The 18157-nt window shown below is 42.2% G+C and overlaps 1 protein-coding gene across 1 annotated transcript; it reads left to right on the top strand.

Annotated features, from left to right (window-relative positions):
• The first annotated feature begins 1602 nt into the window (after window positions 1-1602).
• On the top strand, window positions 1603-16640 carry ssuh2.3 (ssu-2 homolog, tandem duplicate 3). Its single transcript, XM_063216620.1, has 12 exons — window positions 1603-1702; window positions 3772-3873; window positions 4580-4655; window positions 5801-5930; window positions 6134-6194; window positions 9295-9416; window positions 9545-9607; window positions 9756-9835; window positions 10473-10565; window positions 11142-11247; window positions 12573-12680; window positions 15187-16640. Exons 1-12 carry the CDS (start codon window positions 1684-1686, stop codon window positions 15328-15330), a joined length of 1104 nt encoding a protein of 367 aa, XP_063072690.1. The 5' UTR covers window positions 1603-1683; the 3' UTR covers window positions 15331-16640.
• Window positions 16641-18157: the final 1517 nt, after the last annotated feature.

The following is an 18157-nucleotide window of genomic DNA, read 5'->3' as shown; positions in this document are numbered from 1 at the left end:
TTGTGCACATGATTTTGCTGACCTCTACTGGTTGGAGGAGTGAACTACATGCACTGAATTTAGGATACCTGGGCCTATTTTAGATGTATTTTGGAGAATAAGGGAAAATCACCAATCTAAGAAAGCATGCATGGTGAAAAATAATGGATAAAATGGGTTGCAAGCTATTGACTTTGATTGCATCAACGGCACTTTAAAGATCAAATGGCTAAAATCTTCCTTCTTAATAAAAAGTGTTCGGCTTTATATCCCTAGGGAAATCAAAACTTGGTGGTAGCCTATTAATTTTCTCTTGCGTTGTGATTGCATCCCAATTCAGCTGCCTGTGAAACTCATCTCTTCAATCTCAAGTCCTCCTGTACTCAAATCTGTACAAACACAAACTTTATAACACATAACAATACTCAATTTGATAGTGGTTCATGAAAAAAAATAACAATTGTGAATGGGCAGCATGAATTCTGGATAAACTATGAAAATATTACACTGTGCATCTTTAAAGGTGCACTGTGTAGGATTGTGGCCAGAGTGGGTAGACCTATTCCAATATGCTGCTCAGTGCTCATAGCACTATGATGCTGCCAATTGCCAAATTTGATCTTTTTATGAATATACTATGGTAAACTAATCGTTACCAGAGCCTAAAGTAAGTTTTTCAGCCAAAATGTCTATTTCTGGACATTCAAAATGGCAGATAAGGAGAAGATCCCCTTTTTCATGTGTGAAAAGCGCAGTTTCTCCTGTCCTAATGAATACATCAGATAATTACACAGTGCACCTTTGTATAAAAAGTAAGGATCCAGATTCCATCCTCCAATTTAATTAGATACCTAGCCTAGTCAGCTGCCTCTATGCACTATCATCTTCTGAAGCGGGGGGAAATGCAACCGGGCCTATGCGGTCTAATACAGCAGTCAGAATGCATGCATTAATAACTGGCACGGAAATTGCATTCTTTTTTTAAGGGTAGCCTAATTGTTGACGAGTATTGGGCTTCATTAACCAGGGAACATCATTGGGAAGAATTTCAGGACGCAAAACTATGCCCTGTCAAGAAACTGCGTGAAGGTCTGATGCCTGATGGGGATGCTGTGGTTTTGCATGCGTCTGGTCTGGTGTCTGTGTGTTCGAAAACGTGTGTGTACATGCGCTGACCTCTGAAGTATTTGCCTCATATCTGAGACGGGTCAAATTGCAGGAATGGGATATGGTGTTAGAATGTAGAGTATGGTCAAAATGTAGGCATACATATGCCAGCCTTTGTACAAAACACAACAGACGTGACATTGTAGCTAATCTGTTCGGCAACAAGAAAAGATTCGTTTTAAAGGGCTGTCAGATGAGCATCCTTGATGCTTTCCTGGAATTGCGCGTGATCAATATCAAACTGATGACAGGGCATGTTTTAAACGCTATTCTATCAGTGACTCGGAAACAGCCGTCTACACAACACGTTCTGGAAATAAATGTTAGCCTTTACTTCACCACTAGTTATCTTAAGTTAGTGTGCAAATTTGAAGATAGGCAGTCTTTGGTGGGCGGAGACGAGACCACCGGGGAATGATTGCCAGCCTATCCCAATCGTCATAAGCGTAACGGTGGGCACCTCGACAAGTTGACTTAACCTAACAACTAAATTTGTTTTGATCTTCTATAGTGAAGGCGCACCAGGATCACTGCGAAATGTATCCCAATCCCGGGGGTAAGTAGCTAAATAGCCGTTTTATAGGGCGGATAAATGGAAGTAGCCTGTTTCAATAGCTGGCCACGCCAGACTAGTAGGCTACTCTACTGTATGGTCACGCCTTTAATGTTGGAGGAATCCAATTAGTTTAACATAGTGACCTACTACTTGTCAACTGCTACGATTAATGCTTTGACAGAGATCATTCGTGAAACAAATGGATCATACTACGTTCGAAAAAAGATATGGTCAAGCAGGCGAGTTTAAGGGCGTTTTCATTTCTCAAACTGCTTGCAGGTTAAAAAATATCCCAGTCAGAGAGCTGCATTCTAGGTGGGCAATGATTTTCCACTGATAAATGTACAATTCTGTTGTCGCCTTTCTTTGTTTTCCAGCCAACATGATATCACAGCCCCGTTGTTTTCTTTACTGCTTGCAAAGATTCACAATCCAATCAGCCGACGCAGACCTCGCCCGTTCTAATTTCTGCACGCAACCCTAGTTGTCATTTTACTTTGCGTGTGAAACAACGAGCCTCCCAGACAGCTGCATGAGTCAGGATATAAATAACTTCATCACATTCACAATCCAATGACACACAGCCTATTTAAATTATCTTCAACTTGCTCCACATTCCATATTGGTAGTCTTTATGTCATGTGTGCTTTTATAGCCTATAGGCTACACTGGTGAACCTACATGGTGATTTTGACTTTAAAGGGACACTGTGCAGGAAATTGTCAAAAAAAAAGGTACTGCAACTATGCTGCTCATTGAAACTGGGCTGCCTATTGACAAATTTGATATTTGCATGAAAGTTTACTAAGTAATAAACAAATATTTTCTAGTAGGCCTATGGTCCAAGTAGAGTCATTTTTGCAGCTAAAAATGGCTATTTTTGGGACTATGGAGAAGATCCCCCTTTTCATGTATGAAAAGTGCAATTTTTCCAGATATAGGCCTAATGAATACTTACTTTGATGCTGGTGGTAAGTATTCATGAAAAAGGTAACATTAGTGAATGGGCAGCATGCATTCTGGAAATAAACAGCTAAAAATCTCACACGTGTCCCTTAGTTTAAGCCATATGTAGTACAATATGTACAGTAGGCCTACATATGTACAGTAGCCTACATGTGTGTGTGTGTGTGTGTGTGTGTGTGTGTGTGTGTGTGTGTGTGTGTGTGTGTGTGTGTGTGTGTGTGTGTGTGTGTGTGTGTGTGCACGCGTGCCAGTGTGTAAAATGTTGTGACTGCAACCTCAAAAAAGATCTTATTACAGCACAGCACAGGCCTGGCTGGGAGCAATCACTTCCCCCACTGCCTCATATCTTCCTTTACCGTTACACAGTCACTACATTGTCATTATAGTCTTAACTGAAGCCCTTTGTTTCCATCACAACGGACCAAAAGCTCTAGCCCTACGTTATGTTTAAACGCTTGGAGTGAAGTGTGACTCTTTAACCAGTGTTGTAGGCCTACCTTAACTATTTCAATGAACTTTAGTTCATGAACTTATAATTTGGGTAAACGTATGATGAACAAACAATGAATACGCAGCCTACATTGTGATGCCTGTGAATGAACTACATGGGCCTTTTGATAGGGTACCACATATCATTAGTGTTCAGGTGAAAACCCAGCCGGATTGCCTACAGTGCAAAGAACCCTAATACTCTAAGATGATATCTAACACATAATTACAGTAATCTGTTTAAAATATTGCTGTCTATGGAATTTATATAGACGTTGCAAATGGCATTGAACAATATAGCTCCCAACAACCTCTTGCAAAGGAGCACCATGCACTAGTTCATTTTTTAATCAATGAACGAACTATTAGGAACTAGTTCACTTTGAAATGTGTGAACTGAACTTTGATCTAGTTCCTGTTGAAAATGAACTTTCCCAACACTGTCTGTAACATCTCTTCCTCTTTCAGCAGCCTGACGAAAAACTATGTGCAAATACATTCTGTTGCCTGTCTATGAACTATTTACTGAACAATTATGAACTATGAACTTTGATCTAGTTCCTGTTGAAAATCAACTTTCCCAACACCGTCTATAACATTTTCTCTTCTTTCAGCTGCCTATGCACCCCCAGCCCCATCAGCCCCTGCTGCCCCCTCAGCTCCAGCATATGGAGTTGTGCCGGGGTATGAGGATTACATGGGTGGAGGGGGGGCAGGTAAATGCAAGCCGCCGAGGTTATTTGCGTGCTTGTGCATGTTTAGGATGTTTGGGTGCGTGTTTGTGCGGAAGTGTGCACTGTGCGTGTGTCCGACTGACACAAGAACTATGCATGACTTGGAGGCTTTTGGTGAAGGGGTGGTGACTAACAACACTTGCATGAAAACTTGACATTTAGTTGGTGTTCTGTACGCTAAAGCAGGGGTTCCCAAACTTTACCATGACAAGGCCCCCCTTATACCGGTAGATTCCAGCCAAGGCCCCCCAAACATGGCCGTGCCACTCTATTTTTTCTGTACACCCAGTTCCACAGCTCGATGAAGTTGATGCATCCCTAAACCCATTCAAGTAGCCTACTACAGAAAGCATAAGACGTAAACATTGTAAAGAAGAAAATTATTCCACTGGGATAGTTAATCTTATTTTGGTTTATTTTGGCTTACTTAAGTGATTCAATTTATTAAGCTATTCATTTTATTTTACTATATTTTTCCTGCCAGCCTGCCGCGGGCCCCCTGGCATCCCCTCGCGGCCCACCAGGGGTCCTCGGCCCACACTTTGAAAACCACTGCGCTAAAGCATGTGCCTTGTTCCCCATTGAGGACATATCATATATAACACGTGATATGGTGGTAATTCCTAACCCAAGTGAAGAATTCAAGTATGTTGGTATTGACTGGTGGGGTGCTGTTTTATTTGGACAGGTGGGTTTGTGCCTCCTCCCGCTCCTCTGCACCCAGTGCCCAGCCCAGACGGCCCTCCCGGACCAGTTGACTGGAAGTAAGACTTAAACAACTCACCACATACTGTAACTTACTGTAATCCTCTGTTAACTTCAACAACTTAATATATACAGTAACTTACTGTAATTTCAAGCCCTCTGAAGATGCTTTTGTCGAAACAGACTAATGCACTGACAATAAAAAGGAAATAACTCTTTCTGAGAGTATGTGTTTCCTCCCAATATCTATCATATTTCCATATACAGACATACACACACACAGACACACAGAAATGTCCGTATGGCACCAGGTTTTCTCCCCCTTTATTCATGTCTGGTCCTACTATGGTTGCATCGGATTGTCACTAGAAGCACGGAGTATGTGTTTTCCTTTGTTTTACTGTGCGTATATGTTGTATGTTATGTGTCAGCACTGTCCTTGTACACATGTTTTTAGATTCAATGTTATGTGTGGCATGTGTTTTGTAGCTTATATGTAAGGACAACCATCTCTCTCTCTCTCTCTCTCTAACGTGTTTCTCAACGGAGGCCGTACAGACCCCCAGGGGGCATTGGGGGGCTCTAGGGGGGGCGTTGAGAAGGATACAGTTGAAACGGGGCTGTGCTTAGTTGCCATTGGGGGGTAATTAGTCCATTTAATTTTTTTAATACTAAGGGGGGCGTTGTCAGTCTTATGATGAGGTCAAGGGGGGCGTTGTGAGGCTTGTGATGAGGCCAAGGGGGCGTTTGTTCAAAAAAGGTTGAGAACCACTGCTCTAACTGCTAAACCAGTTTACCTATGGGTACCAATAAAGTAAACGGAACTGAACTGAACTGATTGTACCGTACCTAAAAAGCATTCCCATACAAAAAGTGAATGCTGGCGATGCGGTGAGGTTTGTGAGGTGTGAAAATGTACTTCAAAGACAGTGTTGGTTTATATGACCGTACTGCTTGCTCAAATACAGTAGAAGTCAAAGTACATACAGCACTTATTTCTTCAATGTGCCTTGAAAATGCATCATGCGTGTATATATCTGTGCAGCCCTACCAATCTATTTGGCAGATACACAAAATCTAACCATCACATAGGCTAACGGGTATGAGATCAAAATCACAGCTTTAAACAGTGCATAGTTGTATTTGGGAGCACCACGCCATTCGTTTGAGGTAGCTTAAGACCTTTTTTCTTTTCTTTTTTCAGCATCCCTTCCATCTCAGAGGCTGAGGCAAAGAACGCCTTTCTGGAGTACGCTAGCAGTAACTGCTGTTATAGCAGCGCCCCGGCCACAGATGGCGTCATAACCAGCATGCAGTCATTCAACACCTACCGGGTACCTGATAATCAATCATTCATCAGAACTATTTTAGTTATTATTTTATCATTATAGTTTTTTTTATTAATTACTTACAGTATACGTATACAAATATATTTTCCCAATTTCAAAGAAACATGTGTCTCAGTTTCCATAGAAGTGACACCCAGAAGTTTGATTGCAAGACCACATTTCTGACTGTGTTTTGCTTTCATGTGTAGTATCGCCTGGAAACCTTTACTGAATCCCGAACCACTGAATGGAAGACAGAGCCATATACAGGTACACTATACACAGCCATTGGTTTCATTTCATTTTATTACTCTGTGTTCCTCAGTTCATAATAGAGAACAAATGAAGACAATGTTATGCAGCGAAGAGTAGTGCAGGCAGAGTATAACTGTACATGACATTTGAGGTTAAAGTGACACTGTCCCATTTTCGGAAATAAGTGTGACGGAGGTCATCTTGCACCTGTTCACCCCCCTCGGGGATCGAACGTGCAACCTCGTCAACTACAACGGTTCGGCAATGGGAGACACAGTACGATACCGCTGGGCCAAGAGACTAGTCTCTCGGCCCAACGGCACGAGACTGTATGAGGCTATCGGAGGGAGGTTTACCAACGTTCTACGCCAACTCTGAGCTAGTTAGCCTCCGTTACACTCTCCCCCTTAAACCTCACTCCCATCCCGGGTCAGCGGCACCACTGTGACGGAGGTCATCTTGCACCTGTTCACCCCCCTCGGGGATCGAACATGCGACCTCGTCAACTACAACGGTTCGGCAATGGGAGACACAGTACGATACCGCTGGGCCAAGAGACTAGTCTCTCGGCCCAACGGCACAAGACTGTATGAGGCTATCGGAGGGTTTACCAACGTTCTACGCCAACTCTGTGCTAGTTAGCCTCCGTTACATAAGCTTATTTTATACCTCCCCTTGAGTTAAATAATGGGGTTTTACCGTTCTCCTGTATTTTCAACCGTTATCTGCGTATGGCAAATTTTACCTCCAAGCTAGCAGTTAACATTGAGTCCTATGAGACTATAATACTTCAAGCCCTTCAAGCCGCTGGCGCTAACTGGTCTCATAGGACTCAATGTTAACTGCTAGCTTGGAGGTTTAATTTTTCCCTGCCATACCCAGAGAACGGTTGAAATTATAGGAGACTGGTAAAACCCTATTATTTAACTCAAGGGGAGGTGTAAAATAAGCTTATTTCCAAAAATGGGACAGTGTCACTTTAAGAGCAAGTGCTGTCAAACAGGAGAGTGTTTCTGCAAACAGCAGTTTTCCCAAGAGATTCTTGTCTGTGAAGATGCTCCTGATCACTGGAGGTAGAAGATTCAGATAATACACCCTCCTAATGACGACATCACAGATAACGACGTCACAGAAACATATGTGATGGAGCGTCTGGACCACACCCCTTGTCACATGGCAAACAGGTCACATGCGTCTCCCATCAAGGTGTGAATGGCATCATCTATCTGCTACATACCATTCTTCCTTGAAGTTGACGTGCTTTTTCACAATCTGAACAGTTTATATTGTCTGGATCTTGTGTCCACAACAACAGTCTCTCACGCACACGTCTGTGATCTTATGCTGCCAGGGTGGCCAGGTGTTCTCCATCTTTGTTAGATGTTGTGGAAGTGATTAAATCAGTCAGTTAGGATGAAAAGGATCACACCAGGGGCCGTATCACAGTTCCCCACAGAAGGACAAACAGATTGATTAGTCTAATTAGATTGATGAATGGAAGCAGTTAGGAAGCAAAGAAGGACACGAAAGAGGAGAAGGGCTTTAAGTATTATATGGGCAAAATGATTTTGGCACAATGCTTATAGAATGCCATATAACCTCTGCACACTCAGAGATGTAGATACATCAATGTGGCGGAGGGGGGGGGGGGGGTTGTGTAGCTGTTATCTGAGACAATTATTATTGTGCATTTTCATATGATATATGACGTATTTCAGGGGGACTCAGTCAAGGTGCTAGGTATTTATTCTCAAGGTGGCTGTCTTCAAGCCATACTGTACCATATCTGGAAACAAGCTAATTTTATACCACCCTTTGGATTAATTCAAAATAATAATTTCTGCTGTACTTCCAGCCATTTGCTGATTCTGACAGTGCAGTTTACCTCCAAGCTAGCACATATCATTCAATATTATGGGTCCAGCTAGCAGCTACCCATAAGATTCAATGATATTTGCTAGCTAGTAACTACTGTAGAAGTAGCATCAGGCTGAGAATTAGGCTGAGAATGGCTGAAAGCACAGAAGGTAAAACTCAATTATTTAAGCCATTGATGCCTAAAGCACCTGCAAAAAACGCCTGCTGAATGCCTAAGCCCTTGTTGGGAAAGTTGCCCTCAGCCTATAAAAACCTAAATATCTTAGCCTCTGATGCACATAAAAACATGAAATAAGTTTCATGCATTTAAACCCTAAGACCCTCATCTTTCATTAGAATGTGTTCATTCAGCTGTAACATACCCACATTTTTATTTGAAAAGCTAAAATCTCAAGAGCCTGAATCCAGCGTATATGTGTCTCCAGGCACCAAAGGTCAAACAACATAGGAGTCATCAGGCTAAAATGGGTGTAAAATGAGCTTATTTTCAGAATGGTACAGTATCATGCACAAAACATGCACAAAACTGATCCTTTTGTTTTTTGTGCCTTAAATGGTAAAGGACAAATGCTTTTTGATATCACATCGTAGGTACTACACAAGGATAGGTACATAATTGTTTCACAAAAGTGTATGCCCCCAGCAACAAGAAAAACATTTGTAACCCCCTTTGCGTACACAGTGGCACAGAGCTTCCAGCTGATCTCCGTGGCAACTGAGAAGCATTTGCCCACCCTGCTTCTTCAGCTATTGTCTCAGCACTGTCAGGGTAGCTTCGGTAGTCTGAAAATATGGCTCATTTCCCTTCACAACCAGCCATGCCTTTACAGTTGTTGTTGTGTTGTACAGAGTTAAGGGCACCTTTGGGGATCCCCCTTTATCTTTTGTAAATTATCAGATATTTTGAAAGTGCTTTTGGACTTGTTATTTTCGTCCATTTTCTGCTTTATTTGACTGTATAAACTTGTGCACAGTAACTACATTATATCAATACACTATTACACAGTAATTACATTACAGTATCTCCGCATATTGCAACCAAATAATCCAACTGTATCCTACTCATGTACGCCATTTGAATATGTTGGTGAGATATATAACTCTCTTTCTCTTTTTCTCTTTCTCTCTCTCTCTCTCTCTCTCTCTTTCTCTCTCTCTCTCTCTCTTTTTCTCTTTCTCTCCCTCTCCCTCTCTCGCTATCTCTCTTTATTTATGTTGTCTTGCTTGGTGTTACTAGGACAAAATCTGGACAGTGGACCAGCGCCAGCCCCTCCTCCATGGGCTGTGCATGTGCAGGTCCCTGAGATGTTTAAGGACAAGGAGGACAATGTTAAAGTGCCCAACACCTCTACTGTAAAGGTGATGAATCTTTATATGTTTCATTAAACAAAGGCGATTTATGTTGCGTAGTAAAAACAAGTTCTCTTATTGTCTACACTATACTGTGCAAACTCGTACTAAAAGGTTTCACATGTCTGCCCCTTCAGGGTTGCCACGTTTGCAGTGAGACAGGGCAAACCCGTTGCGAGCAATGCAATGGCACTGGCAAGGTATGTGTTTAGTTTGGGTAGAGATAAACCGTTGTTTTCAGTTAACCTTCCTAATTAGAATAGAGGTGTTATGAGATCAGCTACTCTTTTTTTAAACCAACATTGCACTTTGTGAAATTAATCTGGCTTTGCCGTCACTTCGTTTCAGAAACAATGCACCGTTTGCAGCGGCAGTGGCAAAAGGCTCTCAGAGACGTGCGATACCTGCTCAGGAACAGGCCATGAAAGGCAAGACAGTATCTCTTAACACACACACACACACACACACACACACACACACACACACACACACACACACACACACACGTCTCTTTAATAATAGAGTAGAGTAGAGTAGAGTACTTTTGTTAATCCTGAGGGAAATTAAGGTGTCTGACAGCTTACATAGATACATAAATATGAGACATAAACAAACACCTAATACACAATATTGCACATAGCAGTAAACATATTGCAGTATTGCAAAAATACTTAGGCCTATATCAGTTAACATACACACACCCACGCTCTCTCTCTTGCTCACACACACACACCAAACACACACACACACACACACACACACACACACACACACACACACACACACACACACACACACACACACACACACAGACCAACTACACATTATAGCACACTGCAGTAAACATATATTTAGTACAGCAGTTAGCCTTCCATCAGTTCACACACAGGCACACACACAGACGCACACACGCACATGCACACACACACACACACACACACACACACACACACACACACACACACACATTGTCCTGGGTTATTAATGCACAAACATACAGAAAGAAAGAAAGAAGCATTGTGTTGCTTCTTGAATGAGTGAAATGTGTTTTTGTTTTCTCCATAGCTGTATGGCATGCTTTGGAAATGGGTTGGAGAAGTGTAAGACCTGTGACGGGACGAAGCAGATTGTGACCTTCATCAATCTCAAGGTTGAATGGTGAGTCTACCAAAGATGGTTCTGTGGCGTTTGGTGGCGGCTTGTATAAGGGCGCATTGAGATGAATGCTTCGTCTCTGCATCTTGAAAACTAGTTGTGTGCACTACGCTGCCAACGTTCGATTCCACCGTTTTCAATTCAACCCCGCACACTGGCGCAGATGTCCACGGATGTTTGCTGACGAGTTGCGGACGAGTTCTATTTTGCCGGAGCCACATGGGTAAAAGCAGTTAGGCCCTGACTGTAAGGGTGTTAGACTTGTAGCCCAAAGGTTTCCGGTTCGACTCCCGACCTGCCAGGTTGGTGGGGGGAGTAATTAACCAGTTCCCTCTCCCATCCTCCTCCATGACTGAGGTACCCAGCATGCTACCGTCACGTCAGTCAGTCAGTCAGTCAGTCTGTGTGTAAATTGATGCAACAAACTTTTTCTGCTACCACAGTAACCTAACATTCTCTGGTCAGTCACATGTGCTAAATTTCACTCTAGAACATTGTATTTCATCACAGGCTGACAGACTGAAAACAGTTTGTACTTGAGTGTAACAAACACAATTTTCCTACTCTGCCCCGTTCCAGGAAGAATAACCTGGAGGACTATGTGGCTCAGCAGGCCAGTGGTATGAACATTGAGTACCTCTCCTCCGTCACCGGGAAAAGGCTCTTTCAGGATGAACAGTATATGGTAGGAAACACGGGCCTGATCACAATGTGGATAGTTTGTTTCTCTTGAGAGGCAGAAATGTAGAGTGGAGCGCGGTAGCTTTATTGATCCCGGAGGAAAGTAGCTCCTTGACGCACACCGTTCCACCAGCTGTAATAGTCACTGAAAAAAGCACTACACCACTATGACAGTGCACAGGGCTTTTAGCAACATGTTATAACTTGGTCAGTGGTCATTGCATTCTTGTAACACCTTATTTATAACAGTGCATGTCTTAAAAGAAGGTAAAAGAAATATAAGGATATGGATGTTTTCCTTTTTTAAAACATTATTTTGGGGGGTTTTCAACTTTATTTAGACAGGACAGTGGAGAGTGGGACAGGAAATGAGTGGGAGAGAGAGAGACGGGGGAGGATCGGGAAATTACCTGGGTCAGGAATTGAACCCAGGTCGCCCGCGTAGCAGTCCAGTGCCCAGCCGACTAAGCCACGACTGAGCCAAGGCTGTATTCCTTGAAATGCAGTAGTAAGTGTAGCTGCCTTAGGGCAAGCCAAAGTACTGACACCATTTCTAGTGACGGGTGGGAGAGGTCATTCCCCCGCCCCTTTCGAACCCCGCCCTGAACTTCAAGATTTGTAGAGATTGGGGGTGACGTGGTCCAGTGGACTAGTGCGCCATACCATTACACCGGGCACCCGGGTTTGATTCCGGCTCGAGGGTCTTTTCCCGATCTTTACACCATTTCTCTCTCCCAACCATTTGCTGCCTGTTCTCCACTGTTGTGGGAAATTGCGGTGATTGGTTAAAGTTGCGTAGTCACGCAGAATTCGCGGGAATTCATTGAAGTTGCGAAAAAGTTGCAAATCGCAACATTGCGAATTCCTGGAGGGACTGATAAAGTTCATGTAGGGCAAGGAAGAACCGCACACCGATAAGCTCCCTTTTGATCCATTTTCATTTTCGTGATGTTTCGGGCCACCACGGCCTTTCCTCAGACTCCTCAGAATAGTTGTTCATAGATCTCAGCATTAGAATAGAGCTCATCGGTGCGCAGTTCTTCCTTGCCCTACGAGATGCTACTTATGCTTTGACCTTACACCCGGCTAAAAAGGAACCGGATGTGCGTGAGATCTGACTGGAATTAATAAGGGCACAAAAGGAAAAAAAAAAGTTTTTTAAGATATTTTGAATAAGCCATGTATAAGCTCTGATAATATAATAATAGTATATAAAAATTTTCCCCTGGGGATCAATAAAGTTTCTCTACTCTACTCTACTCTCTAAAACGTAAGAGAACAATCCATCTGCATTGAAAACACAATTCTGTCTGTGTTCTCTGTGTTCAGGTGTACCCAGTGTTTGGCTTTCCAGATCCAAATCTATCTCAGGCATCTGAGAAAATGGTCCAGGAGCACCAGAGCAAATTTGGCCAGAGTTCCCGAATTCACAAGCAGGTAATCTACAGTATATACTACTCAATTAAGATCAAGGACGGATTACTCCACAGGCCTACCGGGCCCAGTCCCAGGGGCCCACGAGTCAAGGGGGCCCTAAAGCCCAAGCCTCCATACACTTTGTTGTTGGTCTATACTGTATAATCAGGGCTCTAAATTAACACACGCCAACACGCCAAACAGGGGTGAAAATTCATTTTGGCTAGTAGAAAAAAATACCTACCCGCCAATTTGGCTAGTAGTTCCCGAGTACAGTAAATTATGAACGGTAAACCGCTGCTCTGACGAACGTTAGACGGCGAGATTTCCTACATTACCCATGGACACTAGCGTCACGACGTAGCCTCCCACAGTGGGCTTTCCAGTGCAGCGAGCGGCAACTCCATGCTGTTGCGCGCGCCAGGATTGAAAACATTCTGTCAGCTAAACTGCGCTCATTCTGACAGGCAGCTCTCCTCCTGCTCTCGTCGCTTTCGCTACAACCTTTTTAACGTCACTACTGCTATATGAACATTGCTGTAACAGGCTGCATTTTTTAAGCAGCGAGGCCCTGTAACAGGCTGCATTTTTGAAGCAGCGAGGCCCTGGCCGTTTCAATAACAGGAGTTACGCAGATTATGCATAGAGCTACTTCTGTTCTGTAGACTATGTTTTGTGCGAGTGATGAGAATGTGGCGGGGGTTAGCGCAAGGTTCTGTGCGTTGGTGAATGCTAGTAGTAATTGTAACCGTAATAATAGTGACGTTAAAAAAATGAGTGGCTGTGGAACGAAATAGCGACAAGGGCAGAGGAGGAGAGCTGACTGTCAGAGTAGTGTGACCATAGCTGTCAGTTCAGTTGTCTTCTGAAATGTTCCGAGTCCTGGCGCAACTAAGTTGGAAAGCCCACGCCATCGGAAAGAAAAAAAAGCAACCAACGACGAAGCTGTCGAAGTAGGCCTAACAACGGAAGCGAATATTCCCGAGATATTGTTTACTTTTAGTTAAACTAGGCTTCTTGTCATTTTGTTGCGCATGGTAGAGAAGAGCTCCTCCTCTCTCCTCTCATCTCTTCTCCTTCCTTGGGGTGTGCGTAGGCCTATGTGAGGTTTTGTAGTGTTAAGCTGTGTGCTTGGTTACTGTATGTTAAATGTCTGTTATGTGAGTGGCTTGTGTGATGTGATTCAGCTGTTTTCAGAGGAATTTGAAAAAACTAATCAAATTGATTATGCCTAAGTAATGAAAGTAAAAAATAAAGCAGAAGTTAAAAAATAATGAAAAAAATATATAGCCTATAATATGCTTATTATGTAGGCATATAGTAGCTTATGCAGGCCTATGGTGTATCTGTGTTGTAGAAATAGTTGAACAAAATGACCATAATTAAAAAAAAAAAAAAAACTAGCCTAAAGCATAGTTTATTTTGGCGAGATAAAAAAAATGGCTTGTTGAACTTCTGTTTGGCTGGTAAGAAAAAATGTCCACTAGCCAAATTGGCTGGTGGTGGAAAAAGTTAATTTAGAGCCCTGTGTATAATGTACTGTAAATGCTCACACACATACACTCAAATACATACAGTTATACTCCCTCTTACAGACACATCTTCATATTTGTTAAATAAGGGGTAACATTCTCTGAGACGACGTGCAGTAGCCTGCCGGCGGCCCCATTTACTCATTGCTGAAAGATTCAACTTACATCGTAACAACATTGCTATTACATTACCTAGAGATTAAGACTTGGTCATTACAATTTTGTTGACTGTAAGGTTGTAACATTGGGTCTGCACAAAGGGGTTAAAGAGTTTTAAGCCAATGAGATAGACCCTATACGTGGAGCTCAACTCCCTCCGACCAGTTGAGTTAAAAGCGGTTAATGCACATGTCACCTTTTTACCATGCTGGTGACTCAATTAGTGCCACATCATTTACACAGTACATTTAAACACATATCAAGCTGCTTAAATGGATACTGTATAATTTATCTAAATAAGATCATTTTACACTTCTCCTTCAATTGAGTTTTACCTTCTGTTCTTTCAGCCAGCTAGCTTGGAGGTAAAATTTGCATTGCCAGACTCAGAGAATAGCTGGAAGTACAAGAGAAAGGTCATTCACTCAATCATTTAACTCAAGGGGCGGTGTGAAATCATCTTACTGCCAGAAATGGTACAGTATCACTGTAAGGGTTGAGATCCAGCACAGCCATCAACTAGCTGTCAATCATTCTTTCTACATTCTATTGAGTATTGATATGGATCGGTGCTAAAGGTTTGAAGCATTTTTGACAGTAGGACCTGCTGCTTTCATGCCGTGCATGATGAAATTCTTTTCATGCATGCCTAGCAGTAGCCACTCAGGAAGCAGCTTTTCCTTTCAGAGGGTCATATTTTAAAGTAATGAAACTTGACTGAAACACTACCCTTTATTGACTGTAGTCTTGATGGGACACCAACCGATCACGGACAGCGTTTTGTCCGACTTTTTAACAAGCATCAGCCTCTGTAACTTCTCCACCTCTCTTTTCAGAAACACACAATTGAACTGATCCCCATTACCAAAGTCAACTACAGCTGGAAAGACAACCCTCACATTTACTACGTCTTTGGGAACGAGTTGCAAGTCTCCGCTGACGACTACCCTGCAACATGCTGCTGCTGCACCATCATGTAGACTCGTCACAGACGACACCATCAGCATTTCTCCAGAAGTAAAAGGATTTCCTCTCTTCAATATTTACGACAGTATGCTGAAACCATGAACCATTTCTTCATAGCACTGCAGTTTGGCCATACAAACAATGGGGCATGAAACACATGAATGGCTGAGAGGCAAGGGATTGGTTGTGTGCTTCTGTCCATAGCGGTTTACACAGGTCTATGTTGTTCAAGGCTCAATTTTATTATATTGTAACGATGTGCTGCTTGTCCTTTTACATCACTATACTGTACTGTACTGTCTTGGCAGGATAAGCCATGCCTATATTACACCTTTATCTATTACTATAATCATTTTTATTATAACCACATTTATGGTAGCTTCCAGTATTACTACTCAGATCCAGTACACCACAGCAGTAAACCGTTTATTACAATCGGTAACTGTACAGCCTTAACATCCTGCCACTTTGCCTACAACTACAACAGAACCACTACACCGTGCAGCCTTACAAGGCTTTGAAAACTGTTTTTCCTATTTAGCTTAGTCACCTTATTTTGTGTTGGGGCATGTTAGAACTTACTGCAGTACTGCTGGAGGCAGAATGCAGACTGCTTATTGATTACTGCACCGTTGAAACGTGTCCATTGAGCTGGCTAAATATGAAATGGCATGAGAGAATAATAGACTAGAATAGAGGAAAATATTTGTCTGATTTGCAACTCTGCATGTCTAATACCAACTAACACTATGATCAAGCTTAGACACACACAAAACATGATAGTTTTCACGCTAATTATTTACGTACTGTTAGTCAGAAGAACCTCAAATGACCATCGAACATTATGTGGATGCAATATTTGTTTTCTGTAGTCTCCACAGAAAGTGTCTTTGAAGTCCTTTCAGAAAAGCTGTGTATATTGTGCCACCTTACTGTAGGCTACAATTGTACTGCTGTACAGTCATGAGACAGCCTGTGTAAGTCTCTGTCAAGTGACTGGCTTGGTATTTGTTATTTTAAAAAGTGTTTTTGTATGTATGGGCAGGTTCAAATTCTCATGTATCGTGTAGGCCTACTTAAAGGGCTGTGTATAAGTTTGCAAACTACTAATCAAGGTATTTGTTGCTTATAAGTGACTAACCATAACATGCTCGTCAACATTTCCCCATAGCAAATGTGGAGGATGCCAACCAATGTGCAGAAAAAAAGCTATCAAATAAAAGAATGCTGCTTTTATTGTGCATATTGTTTATCTACTTTTTAGGTACGTTGTCCACACAAGAGTAGACTTAATTTACCACCATTTTGGTTTAATGTATGATTATGAAGTTCGTATTTTGGGCCAATGACAGTAAACCATTACATTCCATCAGTTCAATGCTGGCAAGCAACATAGCCGGTAACTTTCATGGCAGGCTTCTTGTTGTTAAAATTAGGGATGTACCGAATCTTGAATTTTAAGGTTGTGCCGAAACAGATAGGCTACCAAGATTTGGACGAAACAGTATATCAAATCCTACTCCAATCACAGAAATGGAAACCGAACCCCATCAACAAGGCAGAATCGAAAACCAAATCTTGGATTCGGTGAATCCCTAGTTAAAATGGCAATGACCACACAAATGTAGTCAATGTAGCTCTTTCAATTAATACTGAGCTTGATGGCGGGAGATCCTATTTGCATGACAGGGCTGCGGCAAACGTATTTCAAAAGAGTAAACACGAGCCCTGCTCTTGTTTAACTTGGCATCAAAGTAAGTTAGAATTACACGAAAGCACCAACCCACTCTAAAAGCATAATGACCTGCAGATGTCTAATTGTTTCCATAACCTCAGTTGAACTCATCGGCTGGTCCAGTGTTCCTGGTTTTTTTTTCTTCCTTCCTCTGCTGACAGAAAGTCAAGACTGTTCTGTGGCTTAAAACTCTCCTTCGAAATTGGAAGAGCTTATACACCTCTTTGGCAGGCACACTATACTTTCTAAATACATTCTCTGTGAAATGGGGAATAGCCTTTTAATTTTGCTATCCCTGAACTACATGGGACTCTAATGTGCGCTGTTCCGCAAGTGGAACACCGGAATAGAAAGTCATAAGTACCATTGTACTGCTACTGAGATACTACTACTATGACATTACACAGAGCCGTTAGTTATACTTTATGACATTGTCATTCTGGTAACAGCACATGCATAACAGGGGCCATCTCTAAACAGTTTAATGTTGTTGCGCAGACTTGTGCAAAAGCTTTGAACAAAAAAGGCCTTCAGATGGGAATAGATGGTTCCTGTTATTGGTGCAGCAATCAGGTTTTCTTACAGTAAGAAAGGAATGTGTGGATTACTCTGTGTTGGACTGAATACTTAGCATTCCAACATGTAGCCATGTACACCCACCACCACTACAACACCAAGTACTTCAAGCAAATTAGCTGAGCTTCTCTTTCAAACGGATCTGCAAAGATCCTTTGATTGGTGTTGTTGTCATTCACGGTTTGCAACAGATCTATGGAGATCCTTCGATTTGTGTTGTTATTGGTCCGTGTATCATCCGATCATTCAACTATTCCATTCAATCCGGCAAACGGAAAACGAAATAACGACTCCATATTTTGTTTTCCCGTTTTTCTATATGGCCAAAAAATGGGGAGTTGAGTTGATGTTCCTTTTCCCAACTCAAAACAGAACAAGTAATAAACGAGAAAACCAAAACGAAATAACAACTGTAATTTACGATTATTGGTCCCATATCCCGCGGTGCTTTTCTATTTAATTGCTCGCCCAAGTAAGACACCATAGTGCAAGTGGCTGCCAAACACGCTGCTTTACGCATTTCCCCTAGT

This window comes from Engraulis encrasicolus, chromosome 14 (genome assembly GCF_034702125.1).
Source record: "Engraulis encrasicolus isolate BLACKSEA-1 chromosome 14, IST_EnEncr_1.0, whole genome shotgun sequence".
Taxonomy (NCBI): domain Eukaryota; kingdom Metazoa; phylum Chordata; class Actinopteri; order Clupeiformes; family Engraulidae; genus Engraulis; species Engraulis encrasicolus.
Note: the sequence above shows the minus strand (reverse complement) of the source record. Positions and strands in the feature narration are given on the sequence as shown.